Source organism: Setaria italica, chromosome III, assembly GCF_000263155.2.
Source record: "Setaria italica strain Yugu1 chromosome III, Setaria_italica_v2.0, whole genome shotgun sequence".
In the NCBI taxonomy this organism is placed as follows: Eukaryota; Viridiplantae; Streptophyta; class Magnoliopsida; order Poales; family Poaceae; genus Setaria; species Setaria italica.
Genome location: NC_028452.1, coordinates 7,848,609 through 7,864,128, shown reverse-complemented (window position 1 = coordinate 7,864,128; position 15,520 = coordinate 7,848,609). Strand labels below are relative to the sequence as shown.

The window sequence follows — 15,520 nt, the reverse complement described above, 5'->3', positions numbered from 1 at the left end:
TGGCTAGGGCAGAGTCTAGGTTGCACATTCACTTTAACCAACCTTGTGGGACAGCTAGTATTTGCTGGCAGCCAGCCTTCTTTCAAGTTTCTGAACAGTTTACGTCTGAGTTTATCAGCTCCAGAAAATGTCGCATCTTGCAAATCAGCTAAATATGGTTGTGTACCAAAGGGCATTGTTTGCAAATCCACCATACGCAAATCCTTGCTTCTGTATTTTTCTTATACATATTATCTGACCAGATCTAAAATAGTTTATTTAATAAGATTACATGGCTTAAATTTTAAAAAATCATCCCTTTCTGACTAGCTATAAAGAAGCTCCTGTTCTTGACAAAGCTAGTCTTTTTATTATGTATTGGCCATTAGATCTTCTCAATATTGCTCAACCTCCAAATGCGTTCATTTATGAGACGTGCATATGATTAACATATTTTGTGCTGTGATGTTCTTTATTGATCAGTTGAAAGCTATTCAACCCTGTCGCCTGTTTCTGTAATTTTGTGGAACTCTTAGCTAAATATATGTGTATGCATTATTGATAAATATCTCACACGTTTGCATTCTTTACCATTCTCGCATCTATTAATGTAATTCATAACATCTATTTTGTTGCTGTCCATTAACTTATTAGTTGTCACTGAAAACATGTGCCATACTATACTACTACCCTGATTGTATCTGTGTGCTTTGAGCAGACGATGTCCACTGCACAACGTGGGGATAGGTCTTCTGGCAGTAAGGTGAGAAGGTGCCCCTTATCTGTTGCATTTACTGACACAATGATGTCTTTGAGTTGAACTGACTTTCACATCATTTGTGTTTTTCCTCTGAAAATAATTTACAGCCATGGGAGATGCAGCAGTATTCACAGCAGAGGCCTGGTTATGGATCCAACTCTCAGTTGAGTGATGATGGATCATACACTGATGCCCAGGACAACTATCCTCCATCCTATCACCAGAATGGAAAGGCCCCTGATTTTCAAGCTGATGAGCCTAGGCCTTTGACCTACAACACTGGGATTGAGGAAAGACCGCCACCTCAGCGCCGCTGGATGCCCCCTCAGCCTCCAGGTGTTGTCATGCCAGAAGCAGCAGCTGCCATACGTCAACCAAAGACTCTTCCTAAGCAGCCCTCAAGCGATGCCTCTGAGGCAGCTGGTGAGATGCAGGTGAACGGTGCTTCAAGTGCATCGGCTGTTGTCACCGAGGTGCCTGTTAATGGTGCTGGTGCAAGTGATGCTGGACGTAGCGAGATCGAAGAACAATCAGTGACCATCTAAGTAAAAGCGAGGTTTGCCAAGAACGGAGAAGCAATCTAAGCAAGATGCGGGTACATCTAGGAGTCTGTTATACATTTCTGAATAACATCTGAATCAGAACAACGGCTCAGTAGCAGAAGATGGATACCAGTAATTCAATAAGTTGCAAATAGTTTCTATATTTATGTTAATGCTACTTTGTACACAGGAAAACATATCAATAAGATTTCAATGGCTGTGCATTTGGGGGTTCTTACAAAACATGCTTGTGAATTGTTGTCTTCAGGTCTTGAACTTGTGATTAGCATCATAATGAATAACATGGAGATGCTTGTTTGTTTGCTGTTTTCCATTCAGGTGTTGTCTTTCTAGGCCTGCAAAGGATTGTCATTGTCGGTGCATGCTCTCCCCGGACTACCATCCTGCTGCACGCATCATTCAGAATCAGTTGGGTATTTCTGTCGTGTATGCATCATTCAGTCTCCTGAGCACGACTTCAGGGATAGGAATGGTATTTCAGTGGAAATTGGATGGGAGGGTCCAATTGCTTTGGCACACACATGCTTAGTTTTTAAAACGAAAAACACATGCTTATTTCGATTCATGTCCTTAATTTTGGAAAACAAGATGACAGTTTCGCAATCGTTGTTGTCCCAGGTCGAAGAATGGGAACTAGGGTTGCAGCTGCAGGCTCATCAACAACACCGGCACAATATTTTAAAAGAGGGATGTTACCCTGACGATGCATGATAAATGATACTTCATATAGAGCATAATCTGCTACAAAGTACCACTACATGGAGCAGGATCAGCCATTTACAGGACTACATGAGATGAGAAACTAGGATTACAGCTGCTGAAACGGATCTTAGGATCCATGCTACAACTACAAAAGACTGACGGTCAGCAGCTAGAAAGAACTATTCTGCTGGAGAGGCTGGGTGCTGACTTGCTGGGCTGCTGAGCTTAATGGTGATGAGCAGCGGTAGCAGAACGACCCTGCAGCTTCTTGTCAACCTTGGCCAGAAGACCCTGCATTTCTCCCACAAGGTTATCGGGCGAGTTCGCCGCTGCCTCCGCCGTAGCCTTCAACGACGCGATCATCATCTCAAGGTTACTCCTGATGTCCGTGAGCGGGAGCTTCGGGAGAGGCGGAGGCGGCGCGCCGCGAGCGATGGGAGGGAGGTCCTGGAGGCTCGGCACCGCGGACGGAGGCGCGAACGCGGCGCCGAGGGCTCCCGCGCAGCTGAAGGCGGCCTCCGCCTCGGCCCTGGTGGCGAACGCCACGCGCGCGCTGCGCTTGTCCTGGGCGACGGCGGTCTCGGAGTCGATCACGAGGCCGAACCGGCGGAACGTGGAGACGAGGTGCTCTCTGGAGGGGAGAGGAGCCCCCGCCGCGTAGTCGAGGACGAGCGCCACGGGGTTCCCGAAGTGCTGCTGCTCCGGCCCGGCGCTCTTCGCCCTTTTCTTGTACTTCGTCTTCTTCCTCCTCTCCGGCGTCGGCGCAGGATTGGCGGCGCCGTAGGTTCCATTGGCAGCAAAACTGGCCGATTGGGATGCCCAAGTGTGCTCACCAGCAGCTTGTGCTTGTACCGTTGCTGCAGCATCCTGCATTGGGCCATCTGCGTTGGGATTCTTCTTCTTCTTGGCCAGGGCAGGGGATCCGTCAACAGGCCCGGGCATGGCAGGGCCTGCGCTGAGGTTGAGCTTCGTGTGGCCGACACCACCACCACCACCACCACCAGGTGATGAGTGCTTCTTGGTACCACCGTCGTGTGAGCTGCCGGCGGCGGCGGCGGCACGGGGACCGGGGTGATTGTCGAAGGTCCCGGTGGCGGTGGTCCTATTCCTGCTCCTGTGCAGCGCCAGGAAACGGAGGGCCGCCGGATCCACCCCATGCCCATGCCAAAGCGCGGCGTCTAGGAGAGCGGACAGCGCCGCCGCGGCGGAGACATCGGGCGGCTCCTCCTCCTCCCCGGCGACACCCCCCTCCTGGACATCAGTGTCGGTGTAGGGAGGGGAGAGGTACCTGCTCCTCTTGCGGGCACGCTTGGTGAGGGCCAGTGCCGCTGCGGCCTCGTCGGCCTCCTTGGCGGGAGGCGGTTGGGTCAGCGGGATGCCGCCGCTCCCATCCATCTCCGTGGAAACGGACCGTACGGCAGCCGCGGCGGGGAAGAACCGAAAGAAGCAGCCTAGCTCAACGGCGGGGAGGCAGAGTGGGGAGTGGAATGTGGAGCGGAGAGTGGAGTGTGGGACCCGCCACTACCGGAATAGTTAATGAAGCGCTCCCCCTCCCTTCCACGTGTACACCATGCCCCGGTTGCCAACAGACAGTTGCCTGGCCGGAGCGCTGCCTTTGACTTGTCCTGGCTCCTGAGCATCGATGTTGCGCGTGTGCCTGGATGGAGCCTGGCGCAGGCAAGCAGATCAGCCTGGCATTAGTGGGTGATTACCGTTTTCTTTTACAAAAAAACCGTAGCCAAAGAGCTACTGCTGCTTTTTTTTCTCTCTATAAATCAATGTGCACAAGAAGACCAGGTCAAAATTTGAGAATACTTCCACACCATTTCGATATTGCATTTGATATGAACGATACATGTGACAAAATGATGGCCAGAGTCTTAACTTTAAGACCAGGTCAAAAAATAAAGCATTCTTTGCATTATTGAGGGGAGTATTTAGGATTATGTAGTTACATAAGCATCGATTCTTTCCCATGCAGAGTTGCTGAGTTGGTTGTGCTCGACTTTCTTCGTTTATCCCATCAGCGCGGTTACAACTTACAACACACTCTATCTGATGATCTAATGACTAGGCCATAGGAAATAAAGCCCTACGGGAGATTAATTCCTGCCCCCAAGTTATCATCCGATCCGATCTGATCTATGCATGGTTCATCATGTTGGTGTAAGGTGAATGGGGCATCCGTTCCTGAGCCTAGGAAACATTGCCCACTTCTCAAGGCTTGTGTCATCGTCTGCCATCTCCCATCTGCAACAATATCCACATCGGTTAGTCTGCCTGAATGCATCACAATCCCTCCTACTATACCAATAGAATCATGTCTTCACGGATCGGTTAACAAACAGATTCCAAACATTTAATTGACTGCCATCAGTAATCCAGTATGTACTAGTACATGTTTTGAACCTGAAGGTTGTAACAAGCCGGTGCAGGAAGATGAGCATCATGATCTTGGCGAGGTTCATTCCCAAGCAGGTTCTCCCGCCTGCTCCGAACACCAGGAAGCTGTACGGCTGCTTCACATCCTCCCCCTGTTCAATTAATCCAATGCAAGCATGTATTGATCTGTCAAAACTCAAAACCAAACTGGTTCCAATTGCCTTCCTTTTAGACGTACGTTGAATCTTGAAGGATCAAACGTGGTCGGGTTGTCGTAAATCGTCGGATCGTAGTGCAGGGACCTCGCATCAATGTTCACAATCCAGCCCTTGTTGATCTGAAACCCTGTTGCAATGCATGCAGTATTTTGGGTTCTTCATAAGCACACTTGTGCATTCATACTGTGTTTGTGTTAATGTGTGCTAGCTTTCAGAAATTGAAGTACCTGCAACCTCGCAGTCCTCGAGTGCTACCCTTGGAAACCAGGAAACTATGCTGGCCATCCTCAGCGATTCTTTCACCGTCTAGCACAGTGCAAGAACGTACCCAAATTATACATTAATTGCAGTTCATACTGCTGATGGTTATCTATCAGATTTGCAGTTGTGAACTTGTGATGGGTGTTTAGAGTTCAGACCTTGTATGCAAGCTCCATGCTGCTGAGATGTTGAAGCGTAAGGGGGCAATCCTGGTGCTGCTTGGGTGCCAGCTCCAGCTGAACCGACTGCGTACGTGCATCAACAAGAAGAAGAAACCCATCAGCACCCAGAAGAAATAAAATCGAGGCGAATCAGATTCGGATTGGACTGACTGATTGACTGGCTGACCCACCCTTAAGGTTTCTTGGAAGTCTCTGCTGTCGGCAAGATACTTGACCATCCATGTAATTGCAGTTGCTGTGGTTACCTGGCCTGTAATCATCACAACCAGATAGATGTTATATATAGATGTTTTCTGATGCGCACCATCGCAGCTCAAGGGTAAATATGCAGTGCAAAAAAACTTCCATCGTGGACCGTTAGATCGGAGATCTACAGGGCAAGCATCTAGGCACAGTTCCTCAGAACATTTTTCATATAATCCAGTCTTATACTGTACGCCACCTAATTCCCCAGATTAATATCTAAGTGCAATAAATTGATCGTGCAGTTGCAACTTGAACCATTAACTGATCAATGATTCAAGTTGCAATCAGTCTATACTCTGAGTTGCAAATATTGTAGACCACGTACTCCTCTAGTCGAATTAAATTGGGATATTCCTAGCTTAGTTGGGAATAGCTTATTCAATAATATTTGCAACTCCAAGTGTAGATGGATTGCAACTCGGAACATTGGCCGGTTGCAACTACAGGGTCGCATTTATTGCACTGAGATAGTAATGTCGGGAGGTGGATAGCGTACAGTGCAAGACGGGGGTTATATGAAAGATAACTGCTTACTCTATAGATCTCCGATCTGACGGTTCATAGTAGGAGTTTCAAGGATTCCACCCATTTGCACTGCATGTTCTCCCGCTCAGCTCAGCCATGTCGGAGCTCAGGTACTGTACATACCAGCGATGATGAGCGTCAAGATGTTGTCGAGGATCTGCTCGTCGGTGAGGAGCGCCTCGTCGTCGTTCTCCGACTGCTGCTGCTGGCTCCTGAGGAGAAGGCTCTGCAGGAAGTCCATGTCGTCGCCGCCGCCGCCCCCGTGACCACGCTGCCGTCTGGAGGCGATCTCCCGCCTCAGCACCTCCATGATCCTCTCCCGCGCCCGGAGGCCCGCGTGGAACCTCGTGCCCGGCAGCCTGAGCGGAAACGCCAGCATGGCCCGCGTCACGGCCAGCACGTCGCGTTGCAGCCGCCTCTTGGCGTCGCGCGGCAGCGTGGCCACGAGCATGTCACAGATCGCCTCGAAGGTTATCCCGAGCGCGGCGTCGAGCACGACGACAGAGGAGGAGGACGGGGAGCGGCAGGTGGCCAGCGCCAGCCAGTCCCGCATGAGGCCGCGGGTGAGGGCGTCGAAGGCGGCGGTGAAGGAGGCGGTGGCCCGGGCGTTGAAGAGGGGCGCGACGGCGCGGCGCAGGGAGCGGTGCGCGGCATGGTCGGCGCAGAGGAGGCTGTGCTCGCCGAGGAGGTCGGCGACGGTGCGCACGTAGCGCTTGGAGAAGCCGGCGGGCTCGGCGGCGAGGAGCGAGCGGGCGGCGGCGGGCGAGGAGACGAAGACGTGGGTGGCGCCGAACAGCGCGGTGCGGAAGCAGGGCGGGCCGTGCCGGCGGTGGCGCTCTCCGACGAAGTGGTAGAAGCCCCTGCCGCTGCCGTTGGCGGCGACGAAGGCCAGCGTCTCCACAGCGCACCACCACCAGCCGCTCCCCCTCCCCGGTGGCGCCGGCGGTTGTGCATTATTGCTGCTGTCCTGACGATTTTTCGCTTTGAGTTTGAGCAGTAGGGAGACGATGGCGACGCAGAAGCGGTATGTCGCCGACGAAGCGGCTAGGAGAAAGAGGCAGGCGGCGGCGGCGGTGACCAAGGAGAAGCCGACGAAGCAGGGACTAGCAGCACCAGCAGGAGGAAGAAGACCTTGGCTTTTCCATGCTGCTGCTTCGAACTGCTTCATGCCATCGTCCATGGATAGTGATCGAGAAGAAAAGTGCAGTGGAGGGACGGACGGAGATGAACTGCTACTCCCTTTCCCTTGCTTGTCCGAAACAGCTGCAGTTAAAGGCCGGCCCCTATATCAGTCCGTCGACGTCTAGTGGCGGCATTGTGTCAGGTCAGGTCTGGTCTGAAGATAGATGCTCCTTGTTTCTTCAGTACTAGCCATTAGCCAATGGCCTCGCCGCCTAGTGTCAGTCACTCACAGTGACGTACAGTACATTCGTGCAGATTGGAGGACACGTCACGCCGGCTGGCGGCGAAAGTTCCGGCGCGCGTGCCGGGGTAGTATAGTCGTGGCTCGCCGGGCGTCCGTCCCTGGCCCGATCAGATCATGACAGCGTTGAATCGCCGGGGCACCTATCGTGGATCCATCCATCTTTGACGTCAAGCAGCAGGCTCGGGCTGGCTAGTGCCGAGAGTGGTGGCGATGTCCATCATATCGCCGAGCTACGGAGCTAGCCTTCTGTTCTGCGGATGCAACGAGTCATTCTTGACTAAGCTCCATGATTGAGATCAAGTGCATGATAAAAGCGTATGCTTCTCATGCATGCTGCTACACCTAGCTCGATCGAGATTATATATGATCACGCATGCGCATGCGTCACTCTTTGAACGATGGATATAAATGGTACAATACCGAGTATTCTCCTACGTGTTTGAGAAAAAAAATATAGTAATGTCAGTTTCAACCTTCCAACTTAATTGGTTTCTATAGCATTAAATATGGTACCACGTAGGCAAAATTAAGATGGTAATAGAGTTAATGAGAAGAGATGTAAAAATATATCACGAAAGATATAGCGTTGACATGCTCTCCGAGAAGAATAAGGGCATCTTATAGCACCCGGTAGGATCCCAGCTGAGGTGCTGGTAAATTTTGCTCCAGCGTTAGCAATCTGTGCGGGACCCACCAAACTAGATAAGAAAAATAAAAAACCCCTTTCTCTCTCCCACGTGCCCGTCTTCCTCCTCCGTCCGTTCATTCTGTTTTCTTCATTGTTCCAGAACGCCACCGATCCAAAATTCCAAATCTATCATCAGTGTTCACGCGATCTTTTGGGAAAAAGAAAGACAAAGGGGATATAAGCACAGGCTCCGATTTGTGCTGCTTTCTCGAGCAGATCAGAGGGAGTCAACGGCATCGCGTCCGTCTGGGCGTGGTAGCAGAGGAAGCGGGGATGACCGCCGGCGTGGCTAGGGGCAAGTGGAGAGCTCTCGGGGCAGCGGGGCTCGCGTCCGTCCGTGCTCGGGCAAGGGAAGAGTCCCCGGCAAGACCCAACAGCTGGAGCAGCCACCGGCGGCGCTACTGGAGGGGCGCTGCTGGGAGATCGTCGAGTGCTAGCTACAGCCACGGCACGGGTGGTCCGCGCCGTCGTCGTCCGAGGCCGAGGTGGAGGAGCTCGAGGAGAGAATGCAGTCGAGCGAGGATGCAGACAGAGGGGCCGGTAGAACAAGATTTTTTTAATCGGGTGCAAAGTTGAGCACCTGGTGCCGAGATAGCACCGCGTGAAACTAATGTCTCGATGATTTGGCAAAATTGACCGGATACTATGCGTCGGGACTGGTCTGACGAGCATTATTACACGCGCGACAGATATTTTCAGTGCGCGGACTTTGCTCCAATGTCGTCATGATGTGTCAGTGCATTTCCGAGATGGCGGCATGGCATGTCATGCTTAGCTTTGCTTTATAGCTGCAGTGCTGCACCTGGAGGCCACCTTACCAAGCCTTTCTTTCCATCTCTCCACCAGAAAATCTTGCCTACACGGGATCACCATCGCCTTGACCGCATACACGTACAGCATCTAGCTTCGTCACTTTATTCGATCCGGCCCCCGGCCTCTTTTTTAATTAGCTTAATTATTCGCTCCTTTAGTTTTACCACACGTGCTAGAAACTTGGTAAAACAATTTGGCTTGTGCAAATTCTTTTCGGCTCATAATTATATTCTCAAAACAGCTTTTTGCTGTTTCATGCAAGTTCCGAATCCTTTCTCATTTCTAAGTATGGTTTTCATACCTTCGCTATATGCATCATGGCCCAAGTACTCTAGCATCATGCCTCACTAGCTGTGGCCTGTGGCAGGCACTACGTAATAATTAGTAATAATTAATAAGGTACTCCCTCCATCCTAAATTGTAAATTGTAAGTCATTTTAAGAATTTTGGAGAATCAAAGTATCTTAAGTTTGACCAAATTTATAATAACATTTATGATGTCACTAAGTATCATTAGATTCTTCATCAATTATATTTTCATAGTATACCCATTTGATGTTATAAATCTTTATAATTTTCTCTATAATTTGAATTACTCTTTTGACCAATAAGGCTTTGACAAAGCAGCAGGGGGCACCTACTAAAATCTGAGTGGGAAAATGGTACAAATAGCAATCAGAAAAATGTTTGAAAAAATGAGAAGAAAATCAGTAAAAAAAACAAACTACTCAGACTGACTTGTTAAAAACATACTGAAAAATTTTAAAACAAAATCAGACAAAAGATAACTAGGTAAATCCGACAAACAAATCGGTCGAGAACTGTACGTAGCCCCTGCGCATTGGGTTGGGTCTTGTACGTATCAAACATCTCACTAGGAATGGGCCAAAAACAGAGAGAAAACGCTGATTCACGTTACACTCCGCGATAACGATCCAAGCCATCGATTTTTGACTGAACGGATACCAGCAACAACAGGTACGGCCGCACAGTGCTTTAAACATCTAAGCTGACCATGGATACGCAGAACTCTGGAAATTACTACCTAAGCACCAAACCTAAAATGCACTCTCGATTTATAGCTTCCTGGTTGCTGCCCACGGGCCACACCCGCTGTGAAACGATATCGGAACAAAAGGGGTCAAAAAAAGAAGAAAAAAGACAACAGTTTCAGTCACACACACACATCACCAGGCAGATTCTCACTATTTTGTCAACGTCACAACACTGAGTTAAGCTGCGCAGATCATAACTACAACCGGAACACCATTGCCACCACCAACAGCCAATTAAGTATAAGGCTAATCATTCGAAAATGACGGGCAGCCTAGGTTTCTTGCCTGTTTCTGCACGACTGACTACAACAGAGGGTTCTTCTGTTTCTGCAGAATCTGCACAACTACAACAGGAGAGGGGGCGGTTCTAATGGGTCGCATCCCAAGCGTGTTTAATTACCATTCCTGCGCAGCGAAACAGATGCAGGAGCAAGGCACAGAATAGCCACACCCTACCGCCTCAGCACTGGCTTGTAAAGAACAACTGTCACAAACTTCGCCCTGAACCGGTGCGTGATCCCCAGAGCAACCACGGATCTTGTGCTCTCTTTCTCAATGTAAAGGTGGTTGAGCACCACGGTCTGGGGTTGAGGTAGGGGGCTCGATTCATCTTGGCTTGGTGGGAAGCTCAGTAGCGTATGCTGGAGATGAGGAGGGACCAATGGGGGCTCCCGACCTTCATCTTCATTTCCAGGAACAGGGTTGTTGTAGCTAGCATCCGGTGAAGGTGGGACTTCAAATCCAACAACATTGACCCCTTCCTGCATCATGGTTAGCCATCGTGAGGAAGTAATTGGGAACCTATGCAAGGTTATATTCTGATAGTTCTTACATGGTCATCCCTGCCATGTTGGTCCATATTCCAACAGCCTGTTGCCTACCCTGGAGAAATAATAGAAGATGCTCATGTTAGTAGTAAAGAATTTAAAGAAAAAGTAATCTGCATAGGGATATTGCAAAATAAAATTCAAATGGCATAATCATACTAAATACAAGATTTCAAATAACAATATGGATCCAGGAGGTATTCCCAGAGATCAATTTTAGCCTAAAGTACTTGGGAAAAGGTTATTGTCATATCATATACTCCCTCCGTCCCAAATTACTATTCATCTTGGCTTTTCTAGATTCATCGTTTTTGCTATGCACCTAGATATATGCTATGTCTAGATACGTAGCAAAAGTCATGTACCTAGAAAAGCCAAAACGAATAGTAATTTGGGACGGAGGGAGTACTAGTTAAATATTTCAAGCAAGGTACTACAACTCTGTAAACAGTGCTCCCTCGATCAAACGATCTTGTAGTGAGTACAGGAATCATCCTTGTAAGTTGTAACTGATTTTTCTATTTGAAATTGGATTTGTCTATTTATATAGCATAAAAGATATGTAATGCATCGTTCTTGATGAAAACTTAGGAATCGTCGACCATGGCTTCTAGGAAAACCTAACGGATTCACAGGAAACATTATTACTAAAGCAACAGAATAAGCCAAATTTACGGGGTATGCTAGTATAACCAAGAAATAGTAAAGCGTGACAGCAGAATAAAAATGCAATGAACTGTAAGATGAAGCTGGTAACAGACAGCTCCCAACACCAATCCACTTCTGGCTCACTGGACATAATATATTGTGCGACCACAGAATCCATGCTTTGCATTGTAAAAAAAAGATAATAATACAAAAAATGGATGCATTGGTAACCCTTACCACTAAATTGCATATAGCAAAAAGGAATAATAAAATAATGATGCATGGGTAAAATGTTATTTATGACTGGTGTACTAATCATCATTAAGCTTTTATTTAATCTGTGGACAATAAAGCATAGATCGGGCAAGAGCATTCACAATTTTTCTGTCCTGGCTCTCCTACACCATGGCATAATCATAAGTCAAAGTTATACTTCAGCTTTTTCCCAACCTAGAGGCACTTTGATTCATGTTTGTTGAAGTGAGACAACATCTATAACCACATGCTGGACAACTTCAGGAATCAGGAGCATTTTATCATTTTGTGCAGTAAAGGAGATTAAGAAGGTTTGAAGTGGGATATTACTTTCTTTATTTATTTTTCTTGAACACACAGGATCTTTTATTTATAGTAAAAGCATCTCAAGTTGACTCCATGAAATACATAGCAAAAAATTAATGACTAATATAATTTCCATGTAAGCGTATATAGCCTCTTCTGCAAGTGTTAGGTATGAAGGAACATAAATCTCTGCAAACAGTTTGCTTCTCATGTAAAATATACTAAATAAAACAATGTGACATATAGTATAGCAAATACATTTACAGCACTGTTAAGAAACAACTGAGACTCACAGAGAGCTAGCTGCCTTAATAATAATAAAAACAAACTAAAACAATCAAATATACTCAAGAAGACTTAAGATCACTCGTCAAAAGTTGATGATCATTACAAATTTGGTGATTGATCTGTGGAGTAGGTATGGTTGCAGTAGGATATAGAAGTTCAAAATTTTGCGCACAAACTGCATACCAAGGTGGAATTTGCATGTTGCAGAAAAGATGTTGGCAGCTATAACAAATTTCAGGGAGGAACCGAGGAAAGCACCAATGAGGTATCAATTCAATCTGACAGAACCAATTGTTTTGCAGATCAAATACAAAATTAACTTAGAGTTCTACTAGTTTAGAAGCTACAGATTTATTAAACTCCATGCTGTTGCCTCACAACACTAGGTCCTTTCCAACATATACATGTCTTCCTCTTTGATGGAAGCAACACTAAAAGCAGAAGGCCTAGAAAGTCTCCTCATGCGCTAGCCACCTCTTATTGATCCTCATTTCCACAATTCATCTACAATGAACTAATATGCAAAAGGCATTTATCAGAAATCTTCCAGCACAAACTTAATACCCATTCCACATATTGACACATCATTATGTTATACTACTAATACTTCATACTAATAAGATAACATAGGCAAACATTTATTGGTGCTCATGTCATCATATAACAACATGCACACTCGAACCAATTTGCATTAGATACTCTATCCCAAGCCCACAGGCAACAAATCAAGCATACAAACCCCCATAGCAATTCTACTAAAGTGAATTACATACGATAATCCTCCCCAAAATCAGTACCCCACAGTCCTCAACCTATATGATTAAATTCCTAACATTCCAGCTGCTTCTCACGTCTGTCCCTGCACCAAATTAGCCATGGGCTTCCTTGAACAAGCGACAAAAGCTACACAGATTTTGTTCGAGAAGCATGCACAGAGGAACAATTTGATGCGTACAGCATTTACTGCAACCCAGCAAGCAAAGAGGAATTCATCATTTCGACCATGGATCTCATTTGTGAGCAGTTTTGCAGCAAGTCGAAACGCCTAACAAGGCCAGCAAGCACTAAACGAGCTATTAGCATGCTCGATATGGGGACAGCAAGAGAACCGTCATCGTTCAACTTAAGCAGCCGTGAGGTGATGAAGAGGGCAGATTGGTCATGGCCATTACCTTGGGGCCGTTTGGAACCATTGCCGGTTACTATTTAGCCTTGCTAAGCAAGGATAGGGGCAAGGGATATGCGATTGGAAGGACAGCTAGGTTGTCTCGGGGTCTCTGCTGGCAAGGTTTCACCTTGCTGATGCGGGAGAGCCAATCTGGCTCGCTTGCGCCGGCAAGAATTGACTGGCCTGGCAAGGCAAGGTCAGGCAAAGTAGCAAAGAAACCAAACGCCCACCTTGTTACCCGAGGCAGATCTGGGAGGACCGTGAGAGCAGCTTCTAGGGCTGCATTCTGGAGGGAACACGGCAGCTTTCTTCTAATTTGGCATGCAAAACATGGTTCAGTCGGATTGAGTTTTAGGGTGGACCTCAAGGGATGGTGGCCAAATCATCTCTCCATCCAATAGCATAAAGAATTTGGTGAAATAATGAAATGACTAATTGTTTCCAAACTCCTTCTAAAATTAAGTTTACCAACCTAAACCTACAACCGTGGACAACCACTTGCAGGAACATGGCAACTTGTTCCTCAATTGAGCTGTTAATTATGTCTGTAAGCAAGCAATTTGTCCTAAGCAATATGCACAGTTTGTCCAGTTACCATTGTGGAAAATGAACCTAAGGTTTGGAATCCTAATTTTGCCTCTTTCAGCTAAGGAACCGTAGGTGACAGGTGGTCTGCACAACTCAGGTAGCAACAACTCAAGCAGCCTGATCAATAATTTGCACCACTTGATAGCCAAATCATGCATCTATACATTTTAACCAATGATAAATTGCAACTAGAAATTGACAGATACATATCAAATTCACGTGTGAAAGGAAAAACAGCCTCAAAACTCATCCATGTTCTGTATTTAGCATAAAGTTAAAATTGGAAATAACTTACAGAAGCTCAGAGCTAGAGCCAGGATTTGACAATTCCCCCATATGAAAAAAGCATCACGACAATATACTTGGAAGTTAATTTTGCGAGAAACTCATGCAACTAAGTACTGCTGAGTTAAGAAATAACCAAAGCAATAATGCTATAAAAAATAACTTTACACTACTAACAACTGATCTGTTCGAGTGCTCAAACTGGAGAACCAATGCAGCGAGAGCCTGGTACATGAGAGGAATCGAGCAGGGGATACCTTGCTGCTCCGGAAGGGGATGGCGAGGCCTCCTTGCTGGCGGTGCGGCAGATCTGCAGCAAGAGGAAGAAAAGGTCAGGATGGGGAGGATCTGGGCGCCGGCGGAGGGCCAACCCTAGTCTCCAAGCGCTAGGGGCGGAGCCAGTATAGGACATGGGTGTACACATATCAGGGTCAGATCCAAATATAAATACTAGCATACATCAGGGTTTGGGGGTTCGATTTCGCACCGCAGGAAGTGAAGGGAATAGGTGGGCGTACCCGTCGGATGTTCGCCGCCGGCGCCCGACGAAGGCCAGGTGGTCGGCCGCCAAAAGACCCGGCAGTGGCTGCTCGCCTTGTCGTCGCCGCTAGGAAATAAGTCCAGAGGGTGGAGAGGAGAAAGGGAAAATTGGCCGCTGGGAAACAAAGCCGGAGTCCAGGCGCGGGGAGGAGGGGGCTCAGCTGCGAGGCGTACGCGGGCGCGAGGGAGGAGGGGGAGGGCGGCTCGGCTGGTCGGGGTTGGAGAAGACGGACTGGGCGGCGGCGGTCCAGCGAGGAGGATTCAGCCGGCTGGAGGCGACGTTTCCTCGGGTTGTCGCCTCAAGCTTGGAAAGGGCCGCACGGAAAAGAAACCCGCGAGCGGGCCGTGCGCGAGCAGGCCGAGCAGAGGAGTTGAGCGCGTGAGCGGGCCGGAGCAAGAGGAGTGCGCAAGCGGGCCGAGAAAGCAGGAGAACCTCGCAAGCGTCAGCAGCGCAATAATTAATATTTGACTTTTCTTTTTAATTGACTAGGAACACTGAGAAAATGTTTATACAATTTTAAAATATCTTCATGCATATTTTTGTAATGTTTAAATGAACGTTTTTTAAAAAAATAACAATAAATAAATATTCATTTAAATATGGAATAATCCAAAAATATTCTTTACATCCTTGTGAGATTATCTGATATATATATATGTATATTTGAAACAAAATAAATAATTGTATATATCGAACAACTTATACAAATATACCGAATAAAATGGGATCATACCATCCTACGTATGCTACATCCATTCCTCGAATCTCCTTGTTTTCATGTCGGAGAGAAGTAGAAACGGCGACCAAGTACGAA

General features: G+C 47.5%; 4 protein-coding genes and 1 long non-coding RNA gene across 10 annotated transcripts in view; 1 reads left to right on the top strand and 4 right to left on the bottom strand.

Annotated features, from left to right (window-relative positions):
* LOC101772652 (peroxisomal membrane protein PEX14) overlaps positions 1-1,548 on the top strand; it is a 3,929-nt gene extending 2,381 nt beyond the window's left edge. For 4 of the 5 annotated variants that reach the window (XM_004960894.4, XM_012844837.3, XM_004960893.4 and 1 more), the window contains exons 10-11: positions 698-742; positions 847-1,524. In XM_004960894.4, coding sequence (XP_004960951.1) covers positions 698-726 — 29 coding nt within the window. In that variant the 3' untranslated portion in view covers positions 727-742; positions 847-1,524. Of the gene's footprint in view, positions 1-684; positions 743-846 lie in introns of all 5 variants that reach the window. The other variant, XM_012844838.3, reaches the window with a different exon arrangement.
* A 452-nt stretch (positions 1,549-2,000) lies between these two features.
* LOC101772251 lies at positions 2,001-3,798 on the bottom strand. The gene has a single exon (XM_004960892.4). It carries the CDS (start codon positions 3,397-3,399, stop codon positions 2,230-2,232), a length of 1,170 nt encoding a protein of 389 aa, XP_004960949.1. The 5' UTR covers positions 3,400-3,798; the 3' UTR covers positions 2,001-2,229.
* Positions 3,799-3,842: 44 nt separating this feature from the next.
* Positions 3,843-7,150, bottom strand: LOC101771842 (abscisic acid 8'-hydroxylase 4). Of its 2 annotated transcripts, none has more exons than XM_022825016.1 (7): positions 5,942-7,150; positions 5,218-5,297; positions 5,024-5,110; positions 4,832-4,910; positions 4,625-4,731; positions 4,403-4,538; positions 3,843-4,254 (listed from the first exon to the last, which is right to left on the bottom strand). In XM_022825016.1, exons 1-7 carry the CDS (start codon positions 6,996-6,998, stop codon positions 4,097-4,099), a joined length of 1,704 nt encoding a protein of 567 aa, XP_022680751.1. In that variant the 5' UTR covers positions 6,999-7,150; the 3' UTR covers positions 3,843-4,096. The 2 variants fall into 2 exon arrangements, with proteins under 2 accessions (XP_022680751.1, XP_004960948.1); XM_004960891.3 differs by having other exon boundaries at positions 3,904-4,254; positions 4,414-4,538; positions 5,942-7,147.
* Positions 7,151-10,252: 3,102 nt separating this feature from the next.
* On the bottom strand, positions 10,253-10,570 carry LOC105913501 (SNF1-related protein kinase regulatory subunit beta-3). Its single transcript, XM_012844461.1, has one exon. The coding sequence runs from the start codon at positions 10,568-10,570 to the stop codon at positions 10,253-10,255; it is 318 nt and encodes a 105-aa protein (XP_012699915.1).
* A 1,805-nt stretch (positions 10,571-12,375) lies between these two features.
* Positions 12,376-15,016, bottom strand: LOC101771444. The gene is made up of 3 exons (XR_001163722.2): positions 14,684-15,016; positions 14,423-14,475; positions 12,376-12,638 (listed from the first exon to the last, which is right to left on the bottom strand). It is a non-coding gene; the product is annotated as an uncharacterized LOC101771444 (long non-coding RNA).
* Positions 15,017-15,520: the final 504 nt, after the last annotated feature.

Bases quoted from the DNA above. Each gene is read 5' to 3' on its own strand.
- LOC101772251 (XM_004960892.4), bottom strand. From the start codon at position 3,399: ATGGATGGGAGCGGCGGCATCCCGCTGACCCAACCGCCTCCCGCCAAG.
- LOC101771842 (XM_022825016.1), bottom strand. From the start codon at position 6,998: ATGGACGATGGCATGAAGCAGTTCGAAGCAGCAGCATGGAAAAGCCAA. The intron at 4,911-5,023 runs GTCTGAACTCTA...GCACTGTGCTAG, and splicing joins GCATGGAGCTTGCATACAAG to ACGGTGAAAGAATCGCTGAG. The intron at 4,539-4,624 runs GTACGTCTAAAA...TTAATTGAACAG, and splicing joins TTGATCCTTCAAGATTCAAC to GGGGAGGATGTGAAGCAGCC.
- LOC105913501 (XM_012844461.1), bottom strand. From the start codon at position 10,570: ATGATGCAGGAAGGGGTCAATGTTGTTGGATTTGAAGTCCCACCTTCA.